Source organism: Cebidichthys violaceus, unplaced genomic scaffold (assembly GCF_023349555.1).
Source record: "Cebidichthys violaceus isolate CVI_PGR_0920_01 unplaced genomic scaffold, fCebVio1.0.p SCAF_13, whole genome shotgun sequence".
NCBI classification, from domain to species: Eukaryota; Metazoa; Chordata; class Actinopteri; order Perciformes; family Stichaeidae; genus Cebidichthys; species Cebidichthys violaceus.
Genome location: NW_027176296.1, coordinates 15,633,311 through 15,647,133, shown reverse-complemented (window position 1 = coordinate 15,647,133; position 13,823 = coordinate 15,633,311). Strand labels below are relative to the sequence as shown.

The 13,823-nt window shown below is 44.0% G+C and overlaps 2 protein-coding genes across 2 annotated transcripts; one reads left to right on the top strand and one right to left on the bottom strand.

Annotated features, from left to right (window-relative positions):
- Positions 1–7,109: 7,109 nt before the first annotated feature.
- On the top strand, positions 7,110–12,060 carry LOC137870614 (glomulin-like). Its single transcript, XM_068708015.1, has 18 exons — positions 7,110–7,151; positions 7,466–7,591; positions 8,361–8,471; positions 8,554–8,662; positions 8,958–9,201; positions 9,470–9,560; positions 9,641–9,795; positions 9,887–9,940; positions 10,039–10,069; positions 10,166–10,255; positions 10,466–10,507; positions 10,608–10,681; positions 10,796–10,880; positions 11,024–11,133; positions 11,266–11,329; positions 11,414–11,549; positions 11,633–11,727; positions 11,834–12,060. Exons 1-18 carry the CDS (start codon positions 7,110–7,112, stop codon positions 11,921–11,923), a joined length of 1,749 nt encoding a protein of 582 aa, XP_068564116.1. The 3' UTR covers positions 11,924–12,060.
- LOC137870532 (protein SPO16 homolog) lies at positions 11,999–13,714 on the bottom strand. The gene is made up of 5 exons (XM_068707918.1): positions 13,449–13,714; positions 13,004–13,097; positions 12,581–12,752; positions 12,397–12,475; positions 11,999–12,274 (listed from the first exon to the last, which is right to left on the bottom strand). The coding sequence occupies exons 1-5, from the start codon at positions 13,512–13,514 to the stop codon at positions 12,167–12,169; spliced, it is 519 nt and encodes a 172-aa protein (XP_068564019.1). The 5' UTR covers positions 13,515–13,714; the 3' UTR covers positions 11,999–12,166.
- Positions 13,715–13,823: the final 109 nt, after the last annotated feature.

Genomic DNA, 13,823 nt, shown 5'->3' with positions numbered 1-13,823 from the left:
ATATTATCTGGAGAAAAAAAAAAAAAAAAGTTGACCTTCATAAGTAGCAGTGAAATAAAAGATTCCACATAAAGTTATCAAGTCTGTAAATTCAAAGAAGGGTCCGGATCAGATGACCTGAAAGGAAGCTGTGAGTGGGCAAAATGTGCCAGGAGACATCTGTAGCAGGTGAAATAGAAATTCTAACACTTGAGTGAACACTTAAACGGATAAAAGGAGTTTAGAGGGGAAAAAAAAGAAAAAAGGCTAAAAGCCTCCATCACTTCCAAACAAGACATTGGTACCCCAAACACAGTGTGTCAGCATCTTTAAACACCGGAGAGAAGGGGAGATGACAAAATCGTTTTGACAGCCAGTTCACATGTAACATCTCCGATTCGTCCACCTTGGGGAGTTGCTGGGCAGTTTTTTTTTTTTTTCCCCCAAGCTGCCGGGGGGGGGGGGGGGGGCCGAGCTTGTGCGCCGCGCCACGCGCCACTTATTGATCCGAGTCAGACAGGGTGTCAGTCTCCACAGCCCAGAGATACAGCGAGGCCAGCAGCAGTTATCTGTGTCTATTAAGGCGTCCGCTCTGTGTGTATTGATTGGGAACGACTCGACACAGGGACTTGTCATCAAAATGCCGATTTACAAAAGGTTGAGCAGGCGGTGTTGGATTCTGCATGGTCCAGGCAGTATGGATTTGTAGTCCTCCCCCCCCCCACCCCCCACCCCCACTCCAGCGGTGCTCGATCCCAGACGGATGCTGCAGCTCAGGAAACACGGAGGCGTCCGGCCGGGCCTGGGCCTTTGTCTCACCTGGGGGAGCTTTCACCTCACGGTACACTGGTACATAAAGCAGCTGTACGCCATGTTGAAAGATGTCAACAAAAAAAAAAGAAAGACTGGACTACATCACCGCAAACAAATGTCGAGGAAGAGGCGCTCGCACACTCAGACTGCACCCGCTCAGCCCCTCCCTGCCATTGTTTGCTACAGGGGCAAACGCTTTTACAAAAAGGGGCCAAGGTCAAGATTTTCCCTCGTGAGACCATCGTCTCCATTAGCTCTCAGTTCACTGGGGGTGTCCCTCTCCGCCCTAAACACATAAAGATATTCTAGACTCCACTTCCACACACCGTCGGTGAGAGAAGAAGAAAAAGAAAGACAGATGCAAATGGACGTCCACAGAAGAAGTAGGAGTTAGTGGCATCTAGCTGTGAGTTTACGGATTGCATCAAGTTGAATACCCTTTAGTTAAAGCCTCCCTCTCCTAGCGTCTCAGGGAACTACAGTGGCCTTCAGGTAACATAAACACATGAAAAGCCCTCTCTAGGTGTCAGTGTTTGATTTGTCTGTTCTGGGCTACTGAAGAAACATGGCAGACTCCATGGAAGAGGACCCGTTACCTATATACAGTAGATATAAAGGGCTCATTCTAAGCCAACGAAAACACAACGCTACGTCGATCCAGGTGATGACACACTAATGAAAACAAAGAATATCATGTTCTATTTCTGCAAATACATCCCACTTAATCCTACACACTGGTCCTTTGAATGCAGATATAGGGTTTTTACACAGAGTGGGAATCTGAATACTTCTACTGCTTCTGCAAATAAACGTACTTACTTTAAGGCTCGGATGATGAAATACCGTCCATTGTTCTTTCTGTACCTGCTTCCTTTAAATGTAGGCCACACCAGTTGTAAATGAAAAAAAAAAATATATATATTCTCTGTGTGACTTGGAATTCATTTGAGATCCTTTAAATCAAACAGCAAAGCAGCAATCACAAAGCAAATCTGAACGATATATATATATATATATATATAAAAATATATCCGGCTCAGAAAGCGTGCAGTGGAGCTGAAGCAGGACCCGTGGGAGAGGCCCTAAACATGGCAGTTTTTCCTGACAAGCACAGCGGGGCCTGGGGAGGGTTTTGGGCAGACAGGAGAGCTTGCAGCGGTCTGCGGAGGCCTCCGGGGGGGGGGGGGGGGCTGGATAAATAGTTCACTTAGAGCCTCTTGCTCTCTTAAGAGGTCACCAAGGAAATGTGGGACGGAGAGGGAAAAAGGAGAGGCTTTATCTCGCTCTCATAGGATTGCTGCTTGTTTGTATACTAGACTGCTCCATAAATAAATACCGCACTATCCGCTGCACGGCTGTGAAATGATACGGGCAATCTGTTTTTCTTTCACTCAAAGAGCAAACTAATGTCTCTCTATCTGGCTTGCAGACACATGTCATCAGAGAAAAAGGACATTTAGAAAAGAATAACACTCGTCCTAAGCTCATCTACTGGAGCATGTGTTGTTGTAGTAGTCCAGCGAATTAAATATAAATGGAAATGCGATATCAGTGACCCGAGACACACGTGTGCCTCTGAACACTGCCGACCGCTTCCCACATGCCTAGACAACACGCAGACTGTCATACGGTGTCTTCACCCGGCTTGAGGATCCGCTCAGGATATTCATGCGTGGAAATGGATCCTTAAGTCGGGGCGTCCAGATAAATGTGCCTGGCTGCAGACTGTGGGTCAGATTTCACACTGCAGCGTTTTTTTTTTTTTATCTCGTGACACAATGATACAGGTAGCGACATACATTAAACGCATCACTGTATGCAGATAGCTACTGCTGTGTGTCCATGTTTTAAAAAGAAAACAAAATGACAAAAAACATTTTTGACACAGCAAAATACAGCAAAAAGTGATCAAATGTGTCGAGACATTGACTCAGGAGATGGCGTTTGCTTGGATTTAGTTCAAATTTGCATTAATATCAACTTTGATATCTGCACTGCACCTCAAAGCATTTTGAATATCAAAAGATGTGTAAAGGCTTTCAAATATAGGGAGACATTTCACACAGACATTGAGTTTTGTTAGTCTATTCAGTACTCACAGATACGTTATCGGGAATAATAAGGATATCTTGTATTTTTATTAGAGATATTGATATCCGGAATAAACCGTGAAATGCTTTGGACTTCTATCGTGGTTGACCTCCAGTTGAAAAAGGCTATTTTAAATAATTATTGTATTAATAATAATGTAGAAGAAGTATCCTTTAAGATTTTGTATTGAATTCACCCGGTTAAAGAAGTGATTCAAGCTAAATGTAGACTGAACATGTTATTTGTAGTTCTGATGTTATTTTACAGTGAACATTCACATTTATTTTGGACTGATTTGCAAAACTTGTGGATTGGAAAGTGAGCACTAACATACAAAGACTGTATTTAACATCATGTCGTATATCGTGTTCTATGCGGTGGATATTAATATTCATCGTATTATTCAGTTTATTAGTCCACGGTCACAACTTTCCCCGTTAATCGTTGAACTAAAGCGATATGGAACCTTAACACCTTGCCTGAAAATGGGAAAGAACAAAACAAACAATGTACAACAACGGGATGAAGGCTCTATTATTCCACCGTCATACACACACATGCACACAGGAGAACTCGCGCCTTCAACAGGTGTCATCTAAACTCTTTTCAACGCAGATACATGGACTACTCACTGTTGGATGTATTCCTTTCATGAAGTCTTGTTCCACGCCGGATTTCAAAGCGTCTGGAAGGGACAGTAGCCCTCTTTGGAAACAGGTCGGGGAGCTACAGCCGCTGTTTCGGTTTATCAAGTGACCCTGTTAACTGAAGTCAACATAGTTTAGTACGCCATGAAAGAATGATAATACAGTATGTTATAAAGAAGTTAAAAAAATATGTCATAGTGTCGTCAAAACTTATAGTAAGATATTGTATAAAAAGGTCATGGTGTAGTTATGCCGGCTGTATCTCAGTCGGTAGAGCATATATATATATAATATTCATAACTATGTTTTCATCAATCACCTGAAAATAGGAATTGCTGTGTTTTTGTTACCTTAGAATAAGGTGTTTATACATAAAGGGGGTGGGTCCTTTTTTGTCCGCCATGTTGCAACGCCATGGTTCTACAGTAGCCCAGAATGGACAAATCAAACACGGCCCTTTAGTGTTTTTACGTCACCTGAAGGCCACTGTAGTTCTGCGACACGCTGGGAAAGGGACGGGGGAGCAGAGGGGTGTTCAGATGGAAGCAATCTGCAATAATGAACTCAAATCTGTGAATCTATCCAGCAAGTTCCACTAAGCTCAACTAATAATTTAACCTTTATTTATCATTTATACTTTGAAGCTTTCTGATTGGTTGGTTCTTACAGCAGAGCTCTATCTATGACTCCTACATTTATTTATTCATGACTTTGTATGACGGATTTTTTTTTCGGGGAGAAAATCTAGTAGTGTAGTAACATTTCTTTACATTCATTTATCTGACGCTTTTATTCAAGACCTCCAATAAGTGAGTTCATGTGGAGACAAGCCAGAGAATGCAAGAAACATCTGGGAAAACTGCTTCAAGAGCTACATTTAGAACAACAATTAGAGACAGAGAAAGATTCATTTTTTTATTATGTATTATTTAATGGTGCAGTCAGAACAGATGAGCATTCGGTCTGTGACTGAAGACGTGTTGACTTCCTGCTGTCTTGGTGTCAATGGAGAGCTCACGTTACAGCGATGATAATAGTGATGAACTTCATTTATAACGTGAAATAACACAGATATAACTATATAGTATAGTATGTCGAAACAGTCATGAATAAGCCATAGTGTTGTATGTAGAAAAAAGTCATCAATAAAACAGATTAAAAAAAGTTTTAAAAAAGTCATAGTATATTATGCTGAAAAATGTCATTGAAAAATCATAGTCAAATGTCTGTCAAAAAAAGTCTTAATATTTGAAGTCGAAAAAATTCATAGTATATTATACTCAAAAAAGTCATGGTATAGTATGTCAAAAAACTATAGTATAGTTTGAAGAAAAACAATTATTTAAAAGTATTTTAAAAATAATTCATAAAAAAATGTTGATATTCATTGTATAGTATGTTGAATAAAAGTAATTTAATTTTGTCATATAATATGTAGGAGAAAGATAGTATAGCATGTTGAAAAAAACAAATACAAAAGTTATAGTATAGTGTCTAAAAAAAGTGACAGTATAGTAAAGTCATATTATAGTATGTCGAAAATGTATGAAGAAGTTGTCGTATATTGAAAAAATAAATAAAAAATGATAGTATAATAGGTCGAAAAAAGTCATAATATGTTGGAAATACATCATAGCATTCTCTGTCGAGGCCATGCTATGACTCTTTATGATATTTTGATGTTTTCTGATAGATGGAGCAGCAGAAAAAGTGGGAGCACGTTTTGGGGACACTTTGGGGTTCTGTAGACACATTTATGTTTAATGTGTCCCTGGTGAAAAATCACATTTTGCCTAGTATGTAGAATTAAGAATACAATCTGAACACTTCCTTCACTATTGTCTATGTATCCAAAAGGTGTTGAATCCACAGATTTACAGATATGTTTAGAGATTTATTTATTTGTATCTCAAGGCCCACTAACTAACTTTACCTGGAGCTTTAGACATTAAAAGCAAAAAATATTTAAATTTAATTTAACAGTTACTAAATTATTGATTGAATGTATTAGATGATCGGCTGTATTTCAGCAATCGAAGGCGTGAGAAGACATAAATAATAGAGTAAACACCTCTGATCCTAGATGTTATTTACTCCTGCGTTTCATGCACCCAGCATCCACTGTCAAAACAAAACCTCATCAGCCAACAATTAAAAAAGGACAAAATCAGGGACAAACACGGAGTGAGCGGCAGTGTGTCCCGTGTTTGCAGAGTGCGGCTTTTGTCTGAGGCTTTCATCACGCGGCAATACGGAGAGCAAACCTGAGCGGCAGATGTCGGCTAAATCCGACCGTTCAAACACGCTTCCCTCTCCATTCATGTGAAATCAGGACTTGAGCTGCTTCTGTACCGAAGCTGTCTCTGGAGCAGGAAGCCAGTGATTGTACTTCTATCATATTACACATGCACGCGAACGCTGGGGGGGGTGAAAAGATGATCCGAGCCTTTGAAGCCTTTGTGCTTACAGAGAGGAGCAATATGTTGTCATCGGGCAATCATGGAGAGGCATTCCTAATCCGCGTGCCTCTCCGCACAACAGGCTCTTCCATTTAATTAGGAATTAGAGGAGTCAGCAGGAGTCCCAGGTGACTGTATTTGTCGGGACTTTGTGCTGCTCGTGTCACGTGACCAAACCAACGACCTCCTCTGTCGTGAAATCAAATTCAGAGGAAGGAAGCGGTCGGTTTACTGTAATAACGACAACACATCACGTCACGTTGTTGTTGTCCTTTTTCCCCCCAAAATCATACCACTGTACTGTGCACTGAGCTGCCTTCCTGTTGTGTACAGCTGTGCGGCAACATTCACTGGACAGTCTGTAGCATTTAGGAGGATCTACCGGCAGAAATTGGAATATAATATTAATACAATAATAATGATATAATGTCTTATAATGTCGTTTTCCAACTATATGCACTGATTATGTTTGTATACAATGCACACATCAAGAGTAATCCGATTACTTTGATACACCCATCAGCAGAATTGTTATCAGGTCTGGTTTTCCCGAGAAATTTCACGACAAGAAACAAAAAAAGTGTATACAATTAACTAAAATATGAACACAACTTTTTCATTTTCCCAAATAATGCAGAAAGATGAACATGCACATGAATTGCTATTTATTGCTTCAAAGTGGAGAGTAGATTGTGCTCGATAAGCACAGACAAAAATCAGTGGACTGGATTGGGAAGGGACACAGAGGGACACAGAGGGGTCCCTGGTGTGGATCTATCGGAGTGTGACCACCTCTGCTCTAGAACTGAAACGTGTTATTCTGCTAGATCCTTCCAGGCAGTTCCACGTTCTCTGTGACCACACAGAAGTGCTCTGGTTTAATCCTATTACATGTCAAGCACAAAGGGAGATAAGAGGTTTATGTTCTGGTTCCTTACAGACAATCTCTCTCTCTGTCTCTCTGTCTGTCTCTCCCTCTCGTCACCAGGAGAGCTACACATTGGGTCATTTAGATACCGGCGCTGACACCGGTTCTCATAGCTGTCAAAGGCGTCTATTGTGGAGCCTTTGAATAAAAGACGTATTGATAATAGGATTGCCTGCGAGGGCTGAGGAGATGATGGCGAATGACGATCAGGTGGAGGACGTAATCCACAGATGGGTAAGTCAACAATGTTCTATCATTTTAATACAACTTCAGCTGAGGCGGTCTTACTCATCCTCAGCTTTCATGATGATGCCAGTGGGGCCTTTGAGTGCACTCTTTAAGAAATCAATCAAATGACACGCCCACTTTGAGCCATGAGTTGCCAACGGTCTTCATTCCACGTCACTGACCCGACTTATCAAAATACAAAAAAAAAAAGAAGAAAAGAATCGATTTCATTTAAGTATTCGTCTCTTGTGGTTTGTGCTGAGAATAAAAAAATCTGCCGACGCCGGCGATAACTAACATGTGTTCTGCCTCCATTTTAGCAAAATACTCCAGAGGACAAGTTGAAGCCAGAGGACTACCAGCAGTTCAAGAATTTGGGATCTGCATGTCTCACCCAGGGGGACTCTGGACAACTACTGAAATTCCTTCAGGAGGACAAAAACCAGGTAGTTCCACCTCCATCAACACCACCGACAGAGACGGATCTGCTCCGCCGTCTGTCCCGACTATAGTTCTACTCACACCTCACACGCTGTGACAGTGACGTTCAGTGTTAAACTGTCATACAGCACTAAAAGCACACACACACACACACACACACACACACACAGTCACACCACACGTATGTACTGAACGGCCACTGGAGCGGACAGCAGCGGCCACTTCCCTGCTCTACCCAGCCTATTGCTGAGCGTCGACATGCAGCCGCCGTGCGCTCTGGGCCTTGCTGCCGACCCCTTGACCCCGGAGGTGCGGGGAGGAAAACCAAGCAAGATATTCAGTCAGATTTCTCGCTCCACTGGTAATCCTTTTTTCGATACGGCGCTCCTCTAAGTGCCCTTGGTTTGTCCCCACACATCTCTCCGCTCCTCACGCAGTTGTGTGCAGCCTACTTTCAGAAGCTCGTGCTCCTTTCCTGCTTCCTTCCGGGGCTAAAACAATCCCACCGGGTTCAAACGATTGATTACCAGATGAAGAAATCCCTGGCTTTGAACACAGAGGAGAGATAAAACATGTGCATGATGTATGTTCTAATGAATTGCTTGTGTCTTTCAGTCATTTTTTTTATTTTTTCCTCTGTCAAGGACATTCCTATTTTCCCTCGTACCAAATGACATCATACTTTCCAGGCCCTTTTTTTTTTAATTACAGCGTAACCCACGATAGCGTGATACATATGGTCGCTCGTTCTCTCTCTCTCTCTCTCGCCCTTAGGGGATCGTGAGGTGCATGGGATGCGTTCTCATGGCACCTCTTCTGAACGAAGTGGTTAAAAAGGAGGAGAGTCTCGATCGCTGCCAGGCTGCCATCGCACATCTGACCACGGTACGGGTTCACACAACTCCTCTAGAAAGAGAGGCGTGCCTCCGACGCGTCGTCAGATGTAAAGTCTTGTTCTGTTGTGCAGACTTGCGGGCCCGACGAACTCCTGCGCAGCTTGCTTGAACTGATCGAAGACATTGATCCGGGGGCCGTTTCTGAGACCATCTTAGCCCTGGTTCCCCATCTTCAAACAGGTAACACGACTCACGACGCAATGACGTTTTTTCCCGGTAGAGGAGAGGCGTTCCTGTTATTTAGCCTGCCCTCCTTGATATAAATGGGGTTGACAAAATAATAGAAACACTTGTAAGTATAACGAACCTTGATGAAGGGAGGATTGAGTATTCGACTGCATTTGTTAGGTAGTTCATAAACTGGCCACTGAGCAGACTTTATTGCTGATCGAACAGTTGTTTTTCTTCATAATGTGGGGGTCTGTCTCCCCCTGCTGGGCACCGATGCAAACAACAACCGTGTGTTCTCGAGCAGCGCTGCTGCGGCTGGGTGACGGGAAGGCAGCCGGCGTGGGCTCGGCTCTGACCGCCCTGCAGCAGCAGCTGTCCCGGCTGCCCGTGCCGTACAGCCGGCAGCAGGAGGAGGCCGACGCGCACGGCCTGTGCCGCTGCTGCAGCGCCCTGGCCGCGTTCGCCAGGCCGTTCGTAGAGGAGGTGAAGGGGAGGAACGGAAAGGCCACCGCTGGGGATGAGGAGCTGAGGACCGAGCTTCTCAAGTTGTAGGTTTTTGTCGCTATGTTTTGGTTGACCTAAAAAGGCAGAGTGATGGGATGTTAATAGATTATTGTTTGAGATTTTTTTACTTTATTTCTGTGCATTTGTACCTATGTTTTGGTGTAGATTTGTTCTTTTTGCTTTAGTAAAGAAAGGCTAAAGAACACCACTTCTCATTTTAGTACGTGGTTAAAATTAAAATCGTGGATAAGCACTAATAACATCTGTAAAAAATAAAATAAAAAAAAAAGGCTTGGTTGTGATGTTCTGCAGCTGCATGAGGAGCTTGAGGGAGCCTTTGCTCGAGGCCGAACTGACCCGGGACAGAAAATCCTCCCTGTGGCTCTTTGCGACAGAGATCCTGGTAAGAGCTACGTTTTTTTTCAAAGCGGTCGTTCACTTGGTTTCTTAATTAAGCGATGTCGCCGCCGTGCGTCACTGCAGGTCACACTGCCTGCCATCCAAGAGTCTCCGTCAGAGCTGCTGTTCTTCAGCCCCCTGAAGAGGAGCAGCAGTCAGTCCACGGAGTCCAGAGCCTGTCTGGCTTATCTGCTGTTCGTCCAGCTCATCGGCATCCACAGCTTTCCGGCAGTATTCAGGTGAGATCAGACTGACAGACGACGCACATTCACATTCTTTTTTTCACTGTCCTCTGACAAAACAAGTGACGTTTGTTTCCTGCTGTTCCAGTCCTCTGTTCGTTCTTCAGTGCAACATGGACTACATCGATCAGCTGCTCAGCAGGTACGCCGTTGAGTACAACGTGAACTGAATCTTTGTCGTTTTTTTTAAAAAAAAAAATTGATTTCCTCGTGTAATCTGTAATCCGGTTTCCTCGACAGCAAAAAGGAATCGCACTTGCTCAAAGGACTGGTAAGAACGCGCCGACGCGCAGAATGAGGAAGCGGAGGTTATGCGGGGTTTTTTTTTTTTTTTTTGGGCCATAATTGTGTGTAATTTTCCACACAGGCGCTGTATGCAAAGAGCTTGGAGAGTGTGCAGGACAACAGCCTCCCAGCGAGTCTGCTGGAACTGAAGAGCTTCTACAGTGTGCCACAGGTAAGACGAGCCTGTCAGCCTGTTCAACGGCATTAAAAGCAGCAATAATCACATTAAAATGAGCATTTATTCTTAGACTGGTTGATGTTATTTAAACCAGATCTGCTGTAGGATCAGGCTTGAACTTCTTTTTAAATATGGTGATATTTTGAATAAAACACAACTACAACTAAGCCGGGATGCTGATCTACAGAATCTTGTGATTCACAGAACCTGAGGCAGGTTCTTACCGACTGCCCGATGCAGCATTTGGTGAGTGCACAGTGATGCTTGATGAGAGGAGCGTATTCTACATCCGTTGGTGTGTAAAAAAACGCACCAACTTGTTGACTCGTCTTTTCTGTCAACCCAGAGGGAATCGGGTCTGCGGGTTTTTCAGCTCTTCATCGACAAATTAGACGCTGAAGCGAAGCACAAGTTCTTCAGGTGAGAGGACCGCAGAAGAGAGAGAACGCCGAACCAAACGTTCATGTTCCGTCTTTCTTCTCTTTGGCATTTTCTGCAGCTACATCTCATCTGAAGTCATGTCTTGTGTTGCAGGTGCATGTTAAAAACCAGCAACCATGCAGGAGTCGAGAGTTACATAGTGAAGAACATCAAGAATCAAGTTGAGTTTTCTATGAAGGTGAGACAAAAATCATTAATATTGATATTTAACATTGCGTTTTGTACGGCTTTAGAAGGGCCTGCCTCTGTATTTGACCGTGGTCTTGATTGCGTCGGTGGTGATTTTATTCTCACTCGTTTAATCCGACGACTCTCCTCCAGCCGGGTAATGCCAACAACGGGTTCCTGGGGGAGGAGCTTCTCTCGTTGTTGGGACTGGTGTTGAGTTTGCCACGAGGCGCTCAGACAGATTTGCTTCACAGCATGGACAGGTCAGTAAGACGACCAACAGTTAGACAGGCAGACAGGCCTGCTCGTATATGTTCGGGCCTATATGTGAAATAGGTCTGTGGTTGTGAGAACTGGAGCACTTCATCCAGACTGAGTCTGTGTTTGTCCGTCAGGGTGATGGAGAGTCTGAATCTCCTCCGCTACCTCCTCATCAGAGACAAAGAACTGAGGAGCGCCGTAAGTCAAACGTATTCAATGCCTCCACAGCTCTTCATCCTGGTTAATGCACTAAGCTGATGCTCTACTCCTCCCCCCCCTCAGACAGATGTGTGGGAAGAGCTGAGCGGGATCAAAGAGGAATACCTGAAGACGCTGCGCGTGTGCATCGGCATATCAAGAGGATATTATTCCTCTGAGCTGAAGGCACTGAGGGGGGATCAGAAGCTGAAAGCAAAAGGTCGGCGTTAGCTGCTAATCTGTGCAACTAGACATTGAAATAACCTCTCCGCGCTGTGAACCTTCTCCATTTTACTCTTGCAGAAGCCAGAGAGGCTGCCAGATCCACCGGAGTGTTAAAAAGCGTGGCGGTGAGACGTGAGGAAGGGTCCGATATGTCCCCAGAGGTCCAGCACCAGGTGAAGACACTTTCTCTCCTTTTAATTAGCATTTTGACCTTTTTTGTTGTTGTTGTTGTTGTTGTTGTTAGGATCAGCATGCTGACTGTTGCCATGTGCCACACAGGTGCTGCAGAGCGCTTTGGTGACGTTCGACCTGATGGAGAGTCTCATCGTCCGTATCGAGGAGATCACGGAGGAGAAGCGGAAGAACTGAACCCAGGTGTCACTTCAGACCGCCGGGATATTTTCAAAAACTGAAACATGACTGAAACATGCAGAACCAAAAAAAAATATTCCTTTTTTTTTTAATGCCTTTTCTGTAATAGAAAAATAGAACCGTGCTAAAAATATTGAAACATCTTTTAAATTTGCTTTTGTATATTTACCAAGTAACACTTGTACTTTAGCATCAAATAAAACATTAAGTGCGTGAACATGCCGGATCACATGCGGCGCTTCAGAGAATGTCTCTCAGCATCTCCCACACCGGACTGCTTTCGATGACGTGAGCCCGAGCCAGAGCCATCCGGTCACGGATACCGTCTACGTGCGGCTTACTGGTGGCCTGCAGACAGAGGAGCCTCGGCTAACTTCAGAGCGTCACGAGGGAACAGCAGCACGTCCAGATCATCATCATCATCATCATCATCATCAAGAGCTACCACACAACTAAGCCTGCATCTTTACCTTGGCAATCGTCAACATTCCTTTAACAAGCTCTGCGTTGTTTCGCACGGGCAGGATCCTGAGGCTGCTGCCAAAGAACCTGAAAAAGACAAAAAAAAATATGAATCTCAGAATCATGACGCTACCATAACATTAACAAAACAAGAGGGCGACACTCTGCCAGGTTGATAACTTAAGGAAGTACCTGTGTTGAATCACCGATAAGACTTCCAATTCCCTTTTCCCATTAAAGGGAGCGTACAGGAGTAGGAAACTGTTCCTGTGTACTTGCACGAAAGTCTTTATCCTCTCGATGAGTCCAGATTCCTCAAAATGCTCCAGGAGGTCTTGGGGGTCAACCAACAGAAATGCAGTACCTAGACAAATAAGTTACAAACGGTCCACCTCATTCACCTGAACACTAAATATCACTTGTTGACTGTGAGGCACCGTTGTTGCATTTGTGGTCCGCTTTATAGACCAGGTAAGGGTCTAATAGCAGCCTATCGAAGCACTACTCTGTGTGTGTGTGTGTGTGTGTGTGTGTGTGTGTGTGTGTGTGTGTGTGTGTGTGTGTGTGTGTGTGTGTGTGTCTCATGTTGATAACTTGGCTAACAGCAGCGTTTACCTGACAGCGGGAAAATAAAGGCTCCAGACTCAACGCCGTCTGAGAACCTGATTCGGTGCTGCTGCGCGCTTAAAATCCTGTTTATGTCATGGTTCTGAAAAAACAAATAAAGACAATTAGATGAAGTTGAACAGTAAAGTTTCCCTAACTGTTGTTATCCTAGCGCACGTGCAGCGTGTCGTCTGTGTTATAGCTTTAAGCTAGCTAAGGTAGCCAACTAGCACACCAGGGTCACAAATTAGCGTCAGACAAATGCTAACACGTGCAGCTAGCCGCTAGGTTTGATTCACTGCCAGACAAAACAAACAAGTATTGAGTGGTTGCTACATTTTGGAATCCAACAGCCACAAAAAAAGTAAATTTCTGACTCTATAGCAAACTCATATTCTTCACACCTGAGAGCAAACTTCAAATGTGTGACAGCGTAGTGAAGCTGAACACCGACCTGGAGAGAGGAGCTCACTATAACCGTTGTTTTCCACTGAGGACTCGTTTCTGCGTGTGACGCCATCACCCACAGCTCGGTGGGAGGCTCATTTAAAAAGTGCACTTCTGGTAATGAGACCCGCTAACCTTTTTTTTTTTTTTGGCGCGATGGATTAACGTCGTCGCGGTACATTCGCACGAGACAGCCGCCTCTGTATCTTGAACTCAGCACGAGCGTCAGTTGTCATGCTAGCATGAAGCCACGAGAGGGCGCTGCGGCACTATCTAACGACACTTCCTGGCTTCTCCAACGTTTTAGTGTCTTAAATCGGCGTAAACTAACACAAATCAATGCACAAACAATACAATAAAGGACTGGAATGCACTTTGTATT